A 15647-nucleotide genomic window follows, 5' to 3' on the forward strand; every position below is an offset into this window, starting at 1 on the left:
TAAAAATTTCAATGCTTCATTTATTGACAATGACTAAAATGAGTGAAATATTTTGCTACTTGAAGCATGATTACAGTTGGCTTAGTATGTTAGCAGGCTAACAGTTAGCATGCTAGCTTTTCAGCATTTTTTTACCCACCTCTTAGTGAAGTATTTTGTTATTTTGTGCAGGCTAACACCAGCATGTTAGCTTTCTTTGCTCATTTTGCAGGTACACACCTGCAACACGCAAGCGAAACACCTAACTTTTGAGTCATAACAAATGTGACAAAAAATAACCAAATATGTGCAGTCGGACATTTGGAAAGTGGAAGTCATTGTCGAAAAATGAAGCATTGAAATTATTAGCGTGACACACAAGCTTATATCTTCACCTGGGCAATTATTTCTTTGTAGTTGTTTTCATCATCATCATCATTATTATTATTATTATTATCATCATCATTATTATTATTATTGTTATTATTATCATTGTTGTTGTTGTTGTTGTTGTTGTTATTATTATTGTTATTATCATCATCATTCTTATTAAAGGATTCTAGATTTTGGTAAAATATTGTGGAAACACAAAAAGTTGATGTAGGTGCTAAACCACACCTGTCCACCAGGTGTCACTAGAGTTTTGCCGCTGCTTTGGTCATTATTGCTATATGTTTATTTGATTATGTGAACTAGATCCTTTTATATTTGTTAATTGTAAACTTGAAATATAAAATGTAAAAAAAAAAAACTAATCATGATACTGAAAATGTCTTTAAATGACAAAATGTCTGCGCTGAACTTATATGTGTCCATTTATTTTCAATTGCAGCACAACTTAATTACCTTCCCCAAGTAATAATAATTATACTTAAAGTAAAAATAAAAAAATCTAATATTTTTCAATAAATATTTATATAATTTGCATGTCAGATAAGAGCAATAATGACCAGGTGTAAATGTAATACAACAAATGTCGTTAGCTGTTGTAACACGTGCTGAATGTGGTTTGGCATTGTCTTGCTGAAATAAGCAGGGGCGTCCATGAAAAAGACGGCGCTTAGATGGCAGCATATGTTGTTTGTTGCCTTCACAGATGTGTAAGTTACCCATGCCTTGGGCACTAATGCACCCCCATACCATCACAGATGCTGACTTTTGAACTTTGCTTCAATAACAGTCTGGATGGTTCGCGTCCCCTTTAGTCCGGATGACACAATGTTGAATATTTCCAAAAACAATTTTAAATGTGGACTCGTCAGACCACAGAACACTTTTTCCACTTTGCATCAGTCCATCTTAGATGATCTCGGGCCCAGAGAAGCCGGCGGCGTTTCCGGATGTTGTTGATAAACGGCTTTCGCTTTGCATAGTATCAATCAATCAATCAATCAATGTTTACTTATATAGCCCTAAATCACTAGTGTCTCAAAGGGCCTCACAAACCACAACACAAACCACTACGACATCCTCGGTAGGCCCACATAAGGGCAAGGAAAACTCACACCCAGTGGGACGTCGGTGACAATGATGACTATGAGAACCTTGGAGAGGACGAAAGCAATGGATGTCGAGCCTGTCTAACATGATACTGTGAAAGTTCAATCCATAGTGGATCCAACACAGCCACGAGAGTCCAGTCCAAAGCGGAGCCAGCAGGAAACCATCCCAAGCGGAGTCTGATCAGCAGCGCAGGGATGTCCCAAGCCGATACACAGGCAAGCGGTCCATCCTGGGTCCCGACTCTGGACGAGCGGTCCATCCTGAGTCCCGACTCTGGACAGCCAGTACGTCATCCATGGCCATCGGACCGGACCCCCCCCCCACAAGGGAGAGTGGGACATGGGAGTAAAAGAAAAAAAAAGGCAGATCAACCGGTCTTAAAAGGGAGTCTATTTAACTTGCACTTACAGATGTAGCAACGAACTGTATTTAGTGACAGTGGTTTTCTGAAGGGCTTCATGGTGGCAGAGGGGTTAGTGTCAGTGTCAGTCCTGGGTTCAATCCCAGGCTCGGGATCTTTCTGTGTGGAGTTTGCATGTTCTCCCCGTGAATGCGTGGGTTCCCTCCGGGTACTCCGGCTTCCTCCCACTTCCAAAGACATGCACCTGGGGATAGGTTAATTGGCAACACTAAATTGGCCCTAGTGTGTGAATGTGAGTGTGAATGTTGTCTGTCTATCTGTGTTGGCCCTGCGATGAGGTGGCCACTTGTCCAGGGTGTACCCCGCCTTCCGCCCGATTGTTGCTGAGAAAGGCGCCAGCACCTCCCGTGACCCCAAAAGGGAATAAGCGGTAGATAATAATGGTTTTCTGAAGTGTTCCTGAGCCCATGTGGTGATATCCTTTAGAGATTGATGTCAGTTTTTGATCCAGTGCCGTCTGAGGGATCGAAGGTCAAGGTCATTCAATGTTGCTTTCGGCCATGCCGCATACGTGGAGTGATTTCTCCAGATTCTCAGAACCTTTTGACGATATTATGGACCGTAGATGTTGAATTCCCTAAATTTCTTGAAATTTGAGAAACGTTCTTAAACTGTTTGACGATTTGCTCACGCAGTTGTGGACAAAGGGGTGTACCTCGCCCCATCCTTTAAATGTACTTATTTTTAGAATTTATTATTTTTTTAAATTGGCCCTCATACTTCAAGTAAAACCGTTTTTTCTTCTGTTGAAAAAAAAACCCCAATAAGCTAACACAAAAAAACTTCCCGACTGTGGCATCTTCGCAAAGTGCGCCTCATGCAAATGCATTGTTTTGTTGTTGCTAAGATTTGTCTTACAGTCGTTTGTGACCATCTGTTGACTTGAAGTGTTGAAGATGAAGGAGAAAATGAAGGGTGTCGGCCGCCCCATATTTAGAAAACAGCTGCCGTGGCGTCGTCGCACGGTATCACTCGAACACATCTCACGGCAAAACATATTTAATTGGAAACTCTATTTACATTATATACTCTGTCTGTGTGTGTGTGTGTGTGTGTGTGTGTGTGTGTGTGTGTGTGTGTGTGTGTGTGTGTGTGTGTGTGTGTGTGTGTGTGTGTGTGTGTGTGTGTGTGTGTGTGTGTGTGTGTGTGTGTGTGTGTGTGTCTGCTGTCAATGCTGACTTAATGGGGACATCGCTTTGTTTACACAGTCACTTTTAGGGGAACTCTGACGGTATGGGGACAAAAAAAAACAGGTTCCCTAAAGGGAAACTTTTTCAAATGATAGTCAGATCCATTCTGAAGAGGCCCAAGTGATTTTTAAACTTTGGCCCATTTTTTTTAAAAGGTCCTCAGGAGCCACGTACAAATGTGTGTGAATTATGCACAATTATTTAAATTTGGTCCCCATGAACCATTTCAACACTTTTTTTTCCCCAGGGTCCCCAGTAAGTATGATCAGCACATTACTTCATCAATCCAGAGATTTAAAGACATGTATGAGCTAACTGGGCAGTGGCCATTTTACCTATTTTTTTCTGCCTCCACAACCTGTAGAAAGGGTGGTCCCCACAAGTCCTGAACAACAACTTGGTCCCCATTCCAAAGAATAACCAGTAAATGTGTGTGTGTGTGTGTGTGTGTGTGTGTGTGTGTGTGTGTGTGTGTGTGTGTGTGTGTGTGTGTGTGTGTGTGTGTGTGTGTGTGTGTGCGTGCGTGTGTGTGTGTGTGGGTGTGTGTGTGTGTGTGTGCGTGCGTGCGTGCGTGCGTGGTGTGTGTGTGTGTGTGTGTGTGTGTGTGTGTGTGTGTGTGTGTGTGTGTGTTCTGGCAATGCTGACTTAATGGGGACATCACTTTGTTTACACAGTCACTTTTAGGGGAATTCTGACGGTATGGGGACAAAAAAAAACAGGTCCCCTAAAGGGAAACTTTTTCAAATGATAGATCCATTCTGAAGAGGCCCAAGTGATTTTTAAACTTTGGCCCATTTTTTTTTAAAAGGTCCTCAGGAGTCGCGTACAAATTTGTGTGAATTATGCACAATTATTTAAATTTGGTCCCCATGAACCATTAAACACTTTTTTCCCCAGGGTCCCCAGTAAGTATGATCAGCACATTACTTCATCAATCCAGAGATTTAAAGACGTGTATGAGCTAACTGGGCAGTGGCCATTTTACCTTTTTTTTTTATGCCTCCACAACCTGTAGAAAGGGTGGTCCCCACAAGTCCTGAACAACAACTTGGTCCCCATTCCAAAGAATAACCAGTAAATGTGCGTGTGTGTGTGTGTGTGTGTGTGTGTGTGTGTGTGTGTGTGTGTGTGTGTGTGTGTGTGTGTGTGTGTTCTGGCAATGCTGACTTAATGGGGACATCGCTTTGTTTACACAGTCACTTTTAGGGGAACTCTGACAGTATGGGGACAAAAAAAAACAGGTCCCCTAAAGGGAAACTTTTTCAAATGATAGTCAGATCCATTCTGAAGAGGCCCAAGTGATTTTTAAACGTTGGCCCATTTTTTTTTAAATGGTCCTCAGGAGTAACGTACAAATTTGGGTGAATTATGCACAATTATTTAAATTTGGTCCCGAGGAACCATTTCAACACTTTTTTCCCCCAGGGTCCCCAGTAAGTATGATCAGCACATTACTTCATCAATCCAGGGATTTAAAGACGTGTATGAGCTAACTGGGCAGTGGCCATTTTACCTATTTTTTTATGCCTCCACAACCTCTAGAAAGGGTGGTCCCCACAAGTCCTAAACACCAACTTGGTCCCCATTCCAAAGAATAACCAGTAAATGTGTGTGTGTGTGTGTGTGTGTGTGTGTGTGTGTGTGTGTGTGTGTGTGTGTGTGTGTGTGTGTGTGTGTGTGTGTGTGTGTGTGTGTGTGTGTGTGTGTGTGTGTGTGTGTTCTGGCAATGCTGACTTAATGGGGACATCGCTTTGTTTACACAGTCACTTTTAGGGGAACTCTGACAGTATGGGGACAAAAAAAAACAGGTCCCCTAAAGGGAAACTTTTTCAAATGATAGTCAGATCCATTCTGAAGAGGCCCAAGTGATTTTTAAACGTTGGCCCATTTTTTTTTAAATGGTCCTCAGGAGTCACGTACAAATTTGGGTGAATTATGCACAATTATTTAAATTTGGTCCCGAGGAACCATTTCAACACTTTTTTCCCCCAGGGTCCCCAGTAAGTATGATCAGCACATTACTTCATCAATCCAGGGATTTAAAGACGTGTATGAGCTAACTGGGCAGTGGCCATTTTACCTATTTTTTTATGCCTCCACAACCTCTAGAAAGGGTGGTCCCCACAAGTCCTAAACACCAACTTGGTCCCCATTCCAAAGAATAACCAGTAAATGTGTGTGTGTGTGTGTGTGTGTGTGTGTGTGTGTGTGTATGTGTGTGTGTGTGTGTGTGTGTGTGTGTGTGTGTGTGTGTGTGTGTGTGTGTGTGTGTGTTCTGGCAATGCTGACTTAATGGGGACATCGCTTTGTTTACACAGTCACTTTTAGAGGAACTCCGACGGTATGGGGACAAAAAAAAATAGGTTTCCTAAACGAAAACTTTTTCAAATGATAGTCAGATCCATTCTGAAGAGGCCCAAGTGATTTTTAAACTTTTGCCCATTTTTTTTAAAAGGTCCTCAGGAGTCACGTACACATTTGTGTGAATTATGCACAATTATTTAAATTTGGTCCCCATGAACCATTCAACACTTTTTTTCCCCAGGGTCCCCAGTAAGTATGATCAGCACATTACTTCATCAATCCAGAAATTTAAAGACGTGTATGAGCTAACTGGGCAGTAGCCATTTTACCCTATTTTTTTATGCCACCACAACCTATAGAAAGGGTGGTCCCCACAAGTCCTGAACAACAACTTGGTCCCCATTCCAAAGAATAACCAGTAAATGTGTGTGTGTATGTGTGTGTGTGTGTGTGTGTGTGTGGTGTGTGTGTGTGTGTGTGTGTGTGTGTGTGTGTGTGTGTGTGTGTGTGTGTGTGTGTGTGTGTGTGTGTGTGTGTTCTGGCAATGCTGACTTAATGGGGACATCGCTTTGTTTACACAGTCACTTTTAGAGGAACTCCGACGGTATGGGGACAAAAAAAAATAGGTTTCCTAAAGGGAAACTTTTTCAAATGATAGTCAGATCCATTCTGAAGAGGCCCAAGTGATTTTTAAACGTTGGCCCATTTTTTTTTAAAAGGTCCTCAGGAGTCACGTACACATTTGTGTGAATTATGCACAATTATTTAAATTTGGTCCCCATGAACCATTCAACACTTTTTTTCCCCAGGGTCCCCAGTAAGTATGATCAGCACATTACTTCATCAATCCAGAGATTTAAAGACGTGTATGAGCTAACTGGGCAGTGGCCATTTTACCTTCTTTTTTTATGCCTCCACAACCTGTAAAAAGGGTGGTCCCCACAAGTTCTGAACAACAACTTGGTCCCCATCCCAAAGAATAACCAGAAAATGTGTGTGTGTGTGTGTGTGTGTGTGTGTGTTGTGTGTGTGTGTGTGTGTGTGTGTGTGTGTGTGTGTGTGTGTGTGTGTGTGTGCGTGTGTGTGTGTGTGTGTGTGTGTGTGTGTGTGTGTGTGTGCGTGTGTGTGTGTGTGTGTGTGTGTGTGTGTGTGTGTGTGTGTGTGTGTGTGTGTGTGTGTGTGTGTGTGTGTGTGTGTGTGTGTGTGTGTGTGTGTGTGTGCGTGTGTGTGTGTGTGTGTGTGTGTGTGTGTTGTGTGTGTGTGTGTGTGTGTGCGCTAGTCTATAGAATAGAAATGTGAGATGGGTGCGGCCTCCCTGCTGGAATCCATCACCTGCGGCCACATTTATGTTGTTGTTGGGAATGAGACCTTCAGTGTGTGCGAGTCACAACTTGGATATACAAAAGAGTGCGGAATGTGTGAATGAGTTGTGTGTTGAGAGCTTGTCTTTTAAATCGCACAAAGAAAAAACTTTTTTTTGGCCCTCAGAAGCCAGTCCTGTTTTTCCCCGCAAGTTAGGAAATGCTTGATTTTGACCAATTTTTTTTTATTATTATTGGGAAAAACTGGATACTGTTTATTACTGTGACTTGTGATTTAATACTGGTTGTAGTAAGTTTGTATGCAAAGCAAACTGGCCATCATTGTTTATTATATATAAATCCCTTCTTGGGCTGGTTCCTCCTAAGTTATGTTCTTTTATGCGAAGAGCAGGGGTCACCAACCTTTTTGAAAACAAGAGCTACTTCTTGGGTACTGATTAATGCGAAGGGCTACCAGTTTGATACACACTTAAATAAATTGCCAGAAATAGCCAATTTGCTCAGTTTACCTTTAATATATATATATATATATATATATATATATATATATATATATATATATATATATATATATATATATGTATATATTATTCAAAGATTACATTTTTTCTACCTATTGTTTAGGTTGTAAATGATTTGTTCTTTTAACTGCTCTTGTTTTTTTGTTATGAAACCTGTTTTGCTGCTCTCTGGGCCAGGTCACTCTCGCAATAGACTTTTTTTACTTGGCTAAACAAAAGAAATGAAAATGAATGAAGTACTTGAATTATTCCTCTTCTTTTTTTGTCAGCCTTCTTCTCTCACATTTTTCATCCGAGGCAAACAAATTGCCCTTTCGAAACATTTGGCTCATTCCATTTGTTTCCCGTTCAAAATGGACGGACAATTTTACTGAATTACGCATTTTTCAAATTTCTCAACGGACTCAAAACATTGCACCATTCCACTTGTCCTAAACATCAAGATGTCGCCCAAAACGTTATTAGTTAATGAGGTCATTAGAAGCAACAATCTTAACGTCATTGGTCTCAGGGAAACTTGGCTAAAACCATATTAATTTTTCCCGTTTAACGAGGCATCTCCTCCTAACTATACGAGTGCACACATTGCTCGTCCCCTTGAAAGGGGTGGAGGGGTCGCACTAACATCCAATGGAAACACTAACTTTAGCCCTAACCTCAATAATAAATATTCATAGTTTGAGATGCTTACTGTGAGGTCAGTCACACCGCTACTTCTATATCTGGCTGTTATCTATGGCCCTTTGGGCCCTATTCAGAATTTATCAGTGAATTTTCAGAGTTTGTTGCTGATTATAATGGGGGATTTTATAATCCATATGAAAAACCCATCAGACCCTCCGTGCATGGCGCTCCAGACTATAATTGATAGATTTGTTTTAGGTATGCCAGTTAAATACACAAATGCTTGCTATTTAAAAAAAAAACAGGAGGAATGTTGAATGAAAAATTGGTGTCTCATTCAATTTCTTTCCCATTCAGAATGGACGGACAGTTTCACATTTCTCAACGGACTCAAAACATCCACTCGTCCTAAACATCAAGATGTTTCCCAAAACGTTATTAGTTAATGAGGTCATTAGATACAGTAATTTTCATTTCATTGATCTCAGTGAAACTTTGCTAAAACCAGTTGAATTTTTGCCACTTAACGTGGCATCTCCTCCTAACTATACGAGTGCACATATTGCTCGTCCCCTTGAAAGGGGTGGAGGGGGTCGCACTAATATCCAATGAAAACTTTAACTTTAGCCCTAACCTAAGTAATAAATATAAATAAATTGAGATGCTTACTATGAGGTCAGTCACACCGCTACGTCTATACCCGGCTGTTATCTACCCATTCGAAATTTATCAGTGAATTTTCAGAGTTTGTTGCTGATTATAATGGGGGATTTTATAATCCATGTGAAAACCCCGTCAAATCCTACCTGTGTGGTGCTCCAAGCTACAATTGATAGCTTGTTTTAGTTATGCCATTTAAATACACAAATATTTGCTATTTAAAAAAAAACCTAGAGGAATGTTGAATGAAGAAGTGGTGTCAAGTTACACTTGCTGGACACTTTGCTAGGTACACCCGCACTAAATAAGGTCTAACTCGAAAATGCTGCCTTAACATAATTAGTAATAATGTATATTGATTGATTGAACAGTAAATGTATTATTTTGGTTGTAGTTCAGAGAGGAATTGATGTGCTACTTTCTACACGTACAATCAAATTACAGTTAATGCAACCGTATTGACAGAGAAGATTATAAATTTTGTGAAATATAGTCAGAACCTATTATAATAAATTTAAGTCCAGTATCGTCTATACACTTCTTTTTTTTTTAAATGAAATTACACTGAAGTACGTTAATTCAGGTAAAATTTCTAAATGAATCAAACAATACATCACAGTGTACCATACAAATAATACAAACCCCGTTTCCATATGAGTTGAGAAATTCTGTTAGATGTAAATAAAAACAAAATACAATGATTTACAAATCGTTTTCAACCCATATTCAGTTGAATATGCTACAAAGACAACATATTTGATGTTCAAACTGATAAAAAAAAATGTTTTGCAAATAATCATTAACTTTAGAATTTGATACCAGCAACACGTGACAAAGACGTTGGGAAAGGTGGCAATAAATACTGATAAAGTTGAGGAATGCTCATCAAACACTTATTTGGAACATCCCACAGGTGAGCAGGTTAATTGGGAACAGGTGGGTGCCATGACTAGGTATAAAAACAGCTTCCCAAAAAGTGCTCAGTCTTCCACAAGAAAGGATGGGGCGAGGTACACCCCTTTGTCCACAACTGCGGGAGCAAATAGTCAAACAGTTTAAGAACGACATTTCTCAAAGTGCAATTGCAAGAAATTCAGGGATTTCAACATCTACGGTCCATAATATCATCAAAAGGTTCGGAGAATCTGGAGAAATCACTCCAAGTAAGCGGCATGGCCGGAAACCAACATTGAATGACCGTGACCTTCGATCTCTCAGACGGCACTGGATCAAAAACCGACATCAATCTCTAAAGCATATCACCACATGGGCTCAGGAACACTTCAGAAAACCACTGTCACTAAATACAGTCTGTCGCTACATCTGTAAGGTCAAATTAAAGCTCTACTATGCAAAGCGAAAGCCATTTATCAACAACATCCAGAAACGCCGCTGGCCTCTATGGGCCCGAGATCATCTAAGATGGACTGATGCAAAGTAGAAAAGTGCTCTGTGGTCTGACGAGTCTACATTTCAAATTGTTTTTGGAAATATTCAACATCGTGTCATCCGGACCAAAGGGGAAGCGAACCATCCAGACTGTTATCGACGCAAAGTTCAAAATCCAGCATCGGTGATGGTATGGGGGTGCATTAGTGCCCAAGGCATGGGTAACTTACACATCTGTCCAGGCACCATTAATTCTGAAAGGTACATACAGGTTTTGGAACAACATATGCTGCCATCTAAGTGCCGTCTTTTTCATGGACGCCCCTGCTTATTTCACAAAGCCACATTCAGCACGTGTGTGGCTCATTATGAAGCGTAAAATACGACAGCGGAGACCCCGGACTGTTGAACGACTGAAGCTCTACATAAAACAAGAATGGGAAAGAATTCCACTTTCAAAGCTTCGACAATTACTTTCCTCAGTTCCCAAACGTTTATTGAGTGTTGTTTAAAGAAAATGTGATGAAACACAGTGGTGAACATGCCCTTTCCCAACTACTTTGGCACATATTGCTGCCATGAGTTATTAACTAAGTTAATTATTATTTGCAAAAAATAAAAAATAAAATGTATGAGTTTGAACATCAAATATCTTGTCTTTGTAGTGCATTCAATTGGATATGGGTTGAAAACGATTTGCAAATCATTGTATTCTGTTTATATTTACATCTAACACAATTTCCCAACTCATATGGAAACAGGGTTTGTACTTTTTTTTTTTTTTCTGCTGAATATTCTGCACTGGCGCTGAATACAGTTGATTTAACTCTGCATTAAAATCATTCAGGTTGTCAAGTAGAATTGCGCTGTAGTCTTTACACAGTAGAGACCGGCAAGCGGACCCGAGTGGTCTCCACCAAAACCTGGGTTGTTGAAGCGGCCCTAAGCGAACACGCCTGCACTTGTGTCAGAAAACCCCACTCAATCTCTCCTCCTCCTTTTCCTCGTCCTCCTTCTCGCCCTCACGCGGGTTCAGAGTCAAGAAAGGAGACGAGCAGACGCCACCCGCCTCGCCCAACTCAACGCCGTATTTACTTCTGAAAGGTAATGACTGCAAATACCCAACTTGCATGGAAGATAGTAACTCACAAAGAAACACTTTTGTTGACGGAATGTTTGATGTTTGCAGCCATGGCGCAGACAGCCGAGGCCGTGTCAGCGGTTCTGTCCACCAACAGGAATTGCACCATCGAGATAACCAACGTGAGCAGCATTTACTGCCTGATCAACCCCAAGTAAGTCAGCCATTGTTCTCATTTTGCCTAAAAATGGGACCCATGACCTCCCTGCTGGGCACTCAGCATCAAGGGTTGGAATTGGGGGTTAAATCACTAGAAAATGACTGCCGGGCGTGGCCGCCGCTGCTGCTCACTGCTCCCCTCACCTCCCAGTGGGTGATCAAGGGTGATGGGTCAAAGGCAGAGAATAATTTTGCCACATTAGTGTGTGTGTGTGACAATCATTGGTACTTTAACGTTGACTTTTTAAACTGGACTACCTTAAAGTACCTTACTTAGACTTAGACTTAGACTTCCTTTTTATTTTCATTCAAATTTGAACTTTACACACTTATTTACCTTACATTATCTTACCTTAGCTCACATGGCAGATGTCACACACGTTCATGAGTGACCTCGTCTGTGTTCTGCCTCAGACGGGCTAAAGTGTTGGGACACGCCTCTTAAGCAAGATGTGTCCCAATACTTTTGTCCAAATTGGATATGTAAAGTAGAAATTTTATTATTGAGATAAACAATTAGTCTTTCTTCATATTCATGGTAATTCGCATTCCCCCGAAAATATATTTTAATTTACTTTTGCTTTTATTTTCTACTTATTAATTTTATTTTATTTTCCTTTTTTCTGTTTTGACAATCCAATTTTTTCAAATATTAAAAGCATATATATTTTTTCATAAATAAAATATGTGTTCATGTTTCGTTGTTTTTTTACCATTTATTACTTCTTCTGTTAGACAAAGCATTAATGTAAAACAAACAAAAAAACAATGCATCTATTTCATTTTGTTTAATGCCCTAAATGCCTCGAATCCACTGAAAATTGTGTAAAATTTGTATTTAGTTTAATATTACAATATTTATTTTCTCTTTCCTTTCCCAACCCTTTTATTTCATTTAATTTTAAGTTTTTATGTATTCCTTTGTCAGAAAAAAATCATTTTTTTCTTTAACACAATTCAATTTCTTTCAAACATGTTTTTAGTATATAAATGATATATTTTCAGGTTGTTGTTTTTTTACCAGTTCATCTGTTAAACAAGGCATACCTTTAAAAAAGAAAACAAGGCATTTATCTTATTTTATTTTATTTCATACCCCTAATCACACATTCTAATTTTTGTAAAATAATTTTTTAAATTAATTAGTTTTTCTTTCCTGAATTTTTATTTTATTTTATTAAATTTTTCTTTTGCTATTAAGTTTTTATTTATTCCTTTGTCAGAAAAAAATATTTTTTATTCAATTTTAATTCGATTTCAACTTCAATTTTAATATTATTTTTCATTATCATTTTCATTTTCATTTTTATTTATTTATTTACTTATTCGTCTATTTATTTATTGGTTGATTGATTGATTGATTTATATTTTATGCCCTAAACGCCTACAATACAATCTAAATTTGTAAAGTAAGTTTTAAAAAAATGTATTTTGTCTTTCGTTAAGGTTAATTAAATTACATTTTAATTTGTTTTTGCAATTAAGTTTTTATTTATTCCTTTGTCAGAAAAAAAAATAATTTCAATTTCAGTTTTAATTTTAATTTCGATTTCAACTTCAATTTTAATTTTCATTTTTATTTTATTTTATTTTGTTTTTTCGTGCCCTAAACGCCTCCAATACAATTTACATTTTGTAAAGTAAGTTTTACATGTTATATTTTGTCTTTCCTGAAGTTGTATTTAATTTAATTTTTATTTGCTTTTGCAATTAAGTTCATATTTATTTCTTTGTCAGGATGTTTTTATTATTTAATTTCACTTTCGGTTTCAATTTTAATTCTGATTTCAACTTAAATTTTCATTATCATTTTCATTTATCTTTTTATTTTTATTTTTATTTTTATTTTTATTTTTATTTTCCTTTTTCTTTTTCTTTATTTATTGTATTTTATTTTATTTTGTGCCCTAAACGCCTCCAATACAATCTAAATTTGATCAGTTTTGTAATGTGATTCTATACTTTTACTGCCTCAAATGTTTTATAGTTATTCCGTCTGACATAACAGATTTTTTAAAAAGCACAATATTTTATTTATTATATGATGCCTGAAATGCTTCAAAAAAAATAAATTTTTCATTAAAACACGCATCATTCTAAATATGCTCTTATGATTTTATGCCAAAGATAATATTTTTTTATTATATTATGACTCACATATCTCCAATTTCCGGGCACAATGAATTTCTCCCAATGCCAGACAAAACTATATTTTAGATTTTCAAAAAGTATCACACAAATAATGTGAGCGATGCTTCTTCTTTATACAGTGGGGCAAAAAAAGTATTTAGTCAGCCACCGATTGTGCAAGTTCTCCCACTTAAAATGATGACAGAGGTCTGTAATTTTCATCATAGGTACACTTCAACTGTGAGAGACAGAATGTGGGGGGAAAAAAATTCACATTGTAGGAATTTTAAAGAATTTATTTCAAAATTATGGTGGAAAATAAGTATTTGGTCAACCATTCAAAGCTCTCACTGATGGAAAATCTCACGATACATGGCCCCATTCATTCTTTCCTTAACACGGATCAATCGTCCTGTCCCCTTAGCAGAAAAACAGCCTCAAAGCATGATGTTTCCACCCCCATGTTTCACAGTAGGTATGGTGTTCTTGGGATGCAACTCAATATTATTCTTCCTCCGAACACGACGAGTTGAGTTTAAACCAAAAAAGTTCTATTTTGGTTTCATCTGACCACATGACATTCTGCTGTATCATCCATGTATCCATTTTGGTATAAACTCAACTCGTCCTGTTTGGAGGAAGAAGAGTACTGAGTTGCATCCCAAGAAAACCATACCTACTGTGAAGCATGGGGGTGGAAACATCATGCTTTGGGGCTGTTTTTCTGCTAAGTGGACAGTACGATTGATCCGTGTTAAGGAAAGAATGAATGAGGCCATGTATCGTGAGATTTTCCATCAGTGAGACCAAATACTTATTTTCCACCATAATTTACAAATAAATTATTTAAAATTCCTACAATGTGAATTCCTGGATTTTCTTTCCACATTTTGTCTCTCACAGTAGAAGTGTACCTATGATAGAAATTACAGACCTCTGTCATCATTTTAAGTGGGAGAACTTGCACAATCGGTGGCTGACTAAATACTTTTTTGCCCCACTGTAGCTGTGTTTTTTTTTTTTTTTATGTTTTTTTTTCATGAATGTTTGCGATGGCGGTGCAGAGCAGCATGCATCCATCCATCATGTCAGCGCCTCATTGCACACAGCAAGCGGGCACACCAATGTCCAGTGTGTGCCGACACGCTTCATCGATCAATATCGGGTGTTGCGGCAAGGAAGGGGAACTCACACAAAGTTGTTTTTGCGTCTCAGGGTTTTCATGTCCAGCGGCTTCTGCCACCACCCGCCGCAGCCGACCATCCGCGGCACCCACACCGAGGTGTGCTCCTTCATCAAGGACGACCACACGGCCACCGGCGCCGTGGGCCTGCTGACCTACGACCTCTTCCACACGCAGAGCCGGGTCAGCGCGCACCGCATCGCCGTCATGTTCTCGGTGCCCTACGACCACAACCTGTACAAGAACCGCCTGGCGCTGGGCGTGCTGGAGCAGTCGCACGACTGCGACAAGAAGCTCTACGATCAGATGTACGACGGCAAGGACCTCAGCCACTTCAGCCGGGCCGACGCCAACGGCAGCGGGCTGGTGTACAGCGCCAACTACGTGGACATCAGGGGCACCATGTCCACCGTGGGCAAGGCCATCGTTAAGGTGGAGATTTACGACCAAATGACTCGTTAGGAATTAATTTGCCACAATTCACAATAAAATTTGTCGGAACTTGAACGTGATGATTTTTTTCCCTTTCTTCAGATTTCAGGTCAACTTTTTCAATTGTAATAAATCCTTTTATAGCTGGGTATTTAATTGTAAATAAAAGATGTAAAAAGTATTTATTTTAGTGTAAATTTGTCCACATGCTCCAACCAGACATCTAAACTCAAATATATAAAAGACGCGGAATTAAAAAAAACAAAAAAAAAACACTTCAAGCAATACAAAAAAAAAGATGTGAAATTGAATTCCATGTAATTTAAAAAATAAGATCAAATATAATGGAAAATTTTGAAAAAAGAAACCAGAAAATTCCAAGTAATGCACTTAACAAACAAACAGAAAACGAAAGAGTTCCACATTAATGATAAAAAAAAAAAATAAATAAAATAAATTAAAACGTGTACACGTCACAAAAAGAAAAACTCAAACTATACAAAATAAGAATTCCAAATAATTAAAAAAAAAATGAAACTAAAGAAAATTAAAAAAAGAAAAAAAAAATTCAAAGTTATTTAACCTTCGACCCGTTTTAGTTTTTAAATGCATAAAAACACCACATACATTTATTTTTTGCATCAAAGCTTTTTGACTTTGTCAGGAACCTCTTTGTCGACAAAATAAAA

At 38.5% G+C, this 15647-nt stretch overlaps 1 protein-coding gene across 1 annotated transcript; it reads left to right on the plus strand.

Annotated features, from left to right (window-relative positions):
* The first annotated feature begins 10864 nt into the window (after nucleotides 1-10864).
* LOC133555645 (uncharacterized) lies at nucleotides 10865-15033 on the plus strand. Its single transcript, XM_061904990.1, has 3 exons — nucleotides 10865-11017; nucleotides 11103-11208; nucleotides 14559-15033. The coding sequence occupies exons 2-3, from the start codon at nucleotides 11105-11107 to the stop codon at nucleotides 14986-14988; spliced, it is 534 nt and encodes a 177-aa protein (XP_061760974.1). The 5' UTR covers nucleotides 10865-11017; nucleotides 11103-11104; the 3' UTR covers nucleotides 14989-15033.
* Nucleotides 15034-15647: the final 614 nt, after the last annotated feature.

Source organism: Nerophis ophidion, linkage group LG07, assembly GCF_033978795.1.
Source record: "Nerophis ophidion isolate RoL-2023_Sa linkage group LG07, RoL_Noph_v1.0, whole genome shotgun sequence".
NCBI lineage: Eukaryota > Metazoa > Chordata > Actinopteri > Syngnathiformes > Syngnathidae > Nerophis > Nerophis ophidion.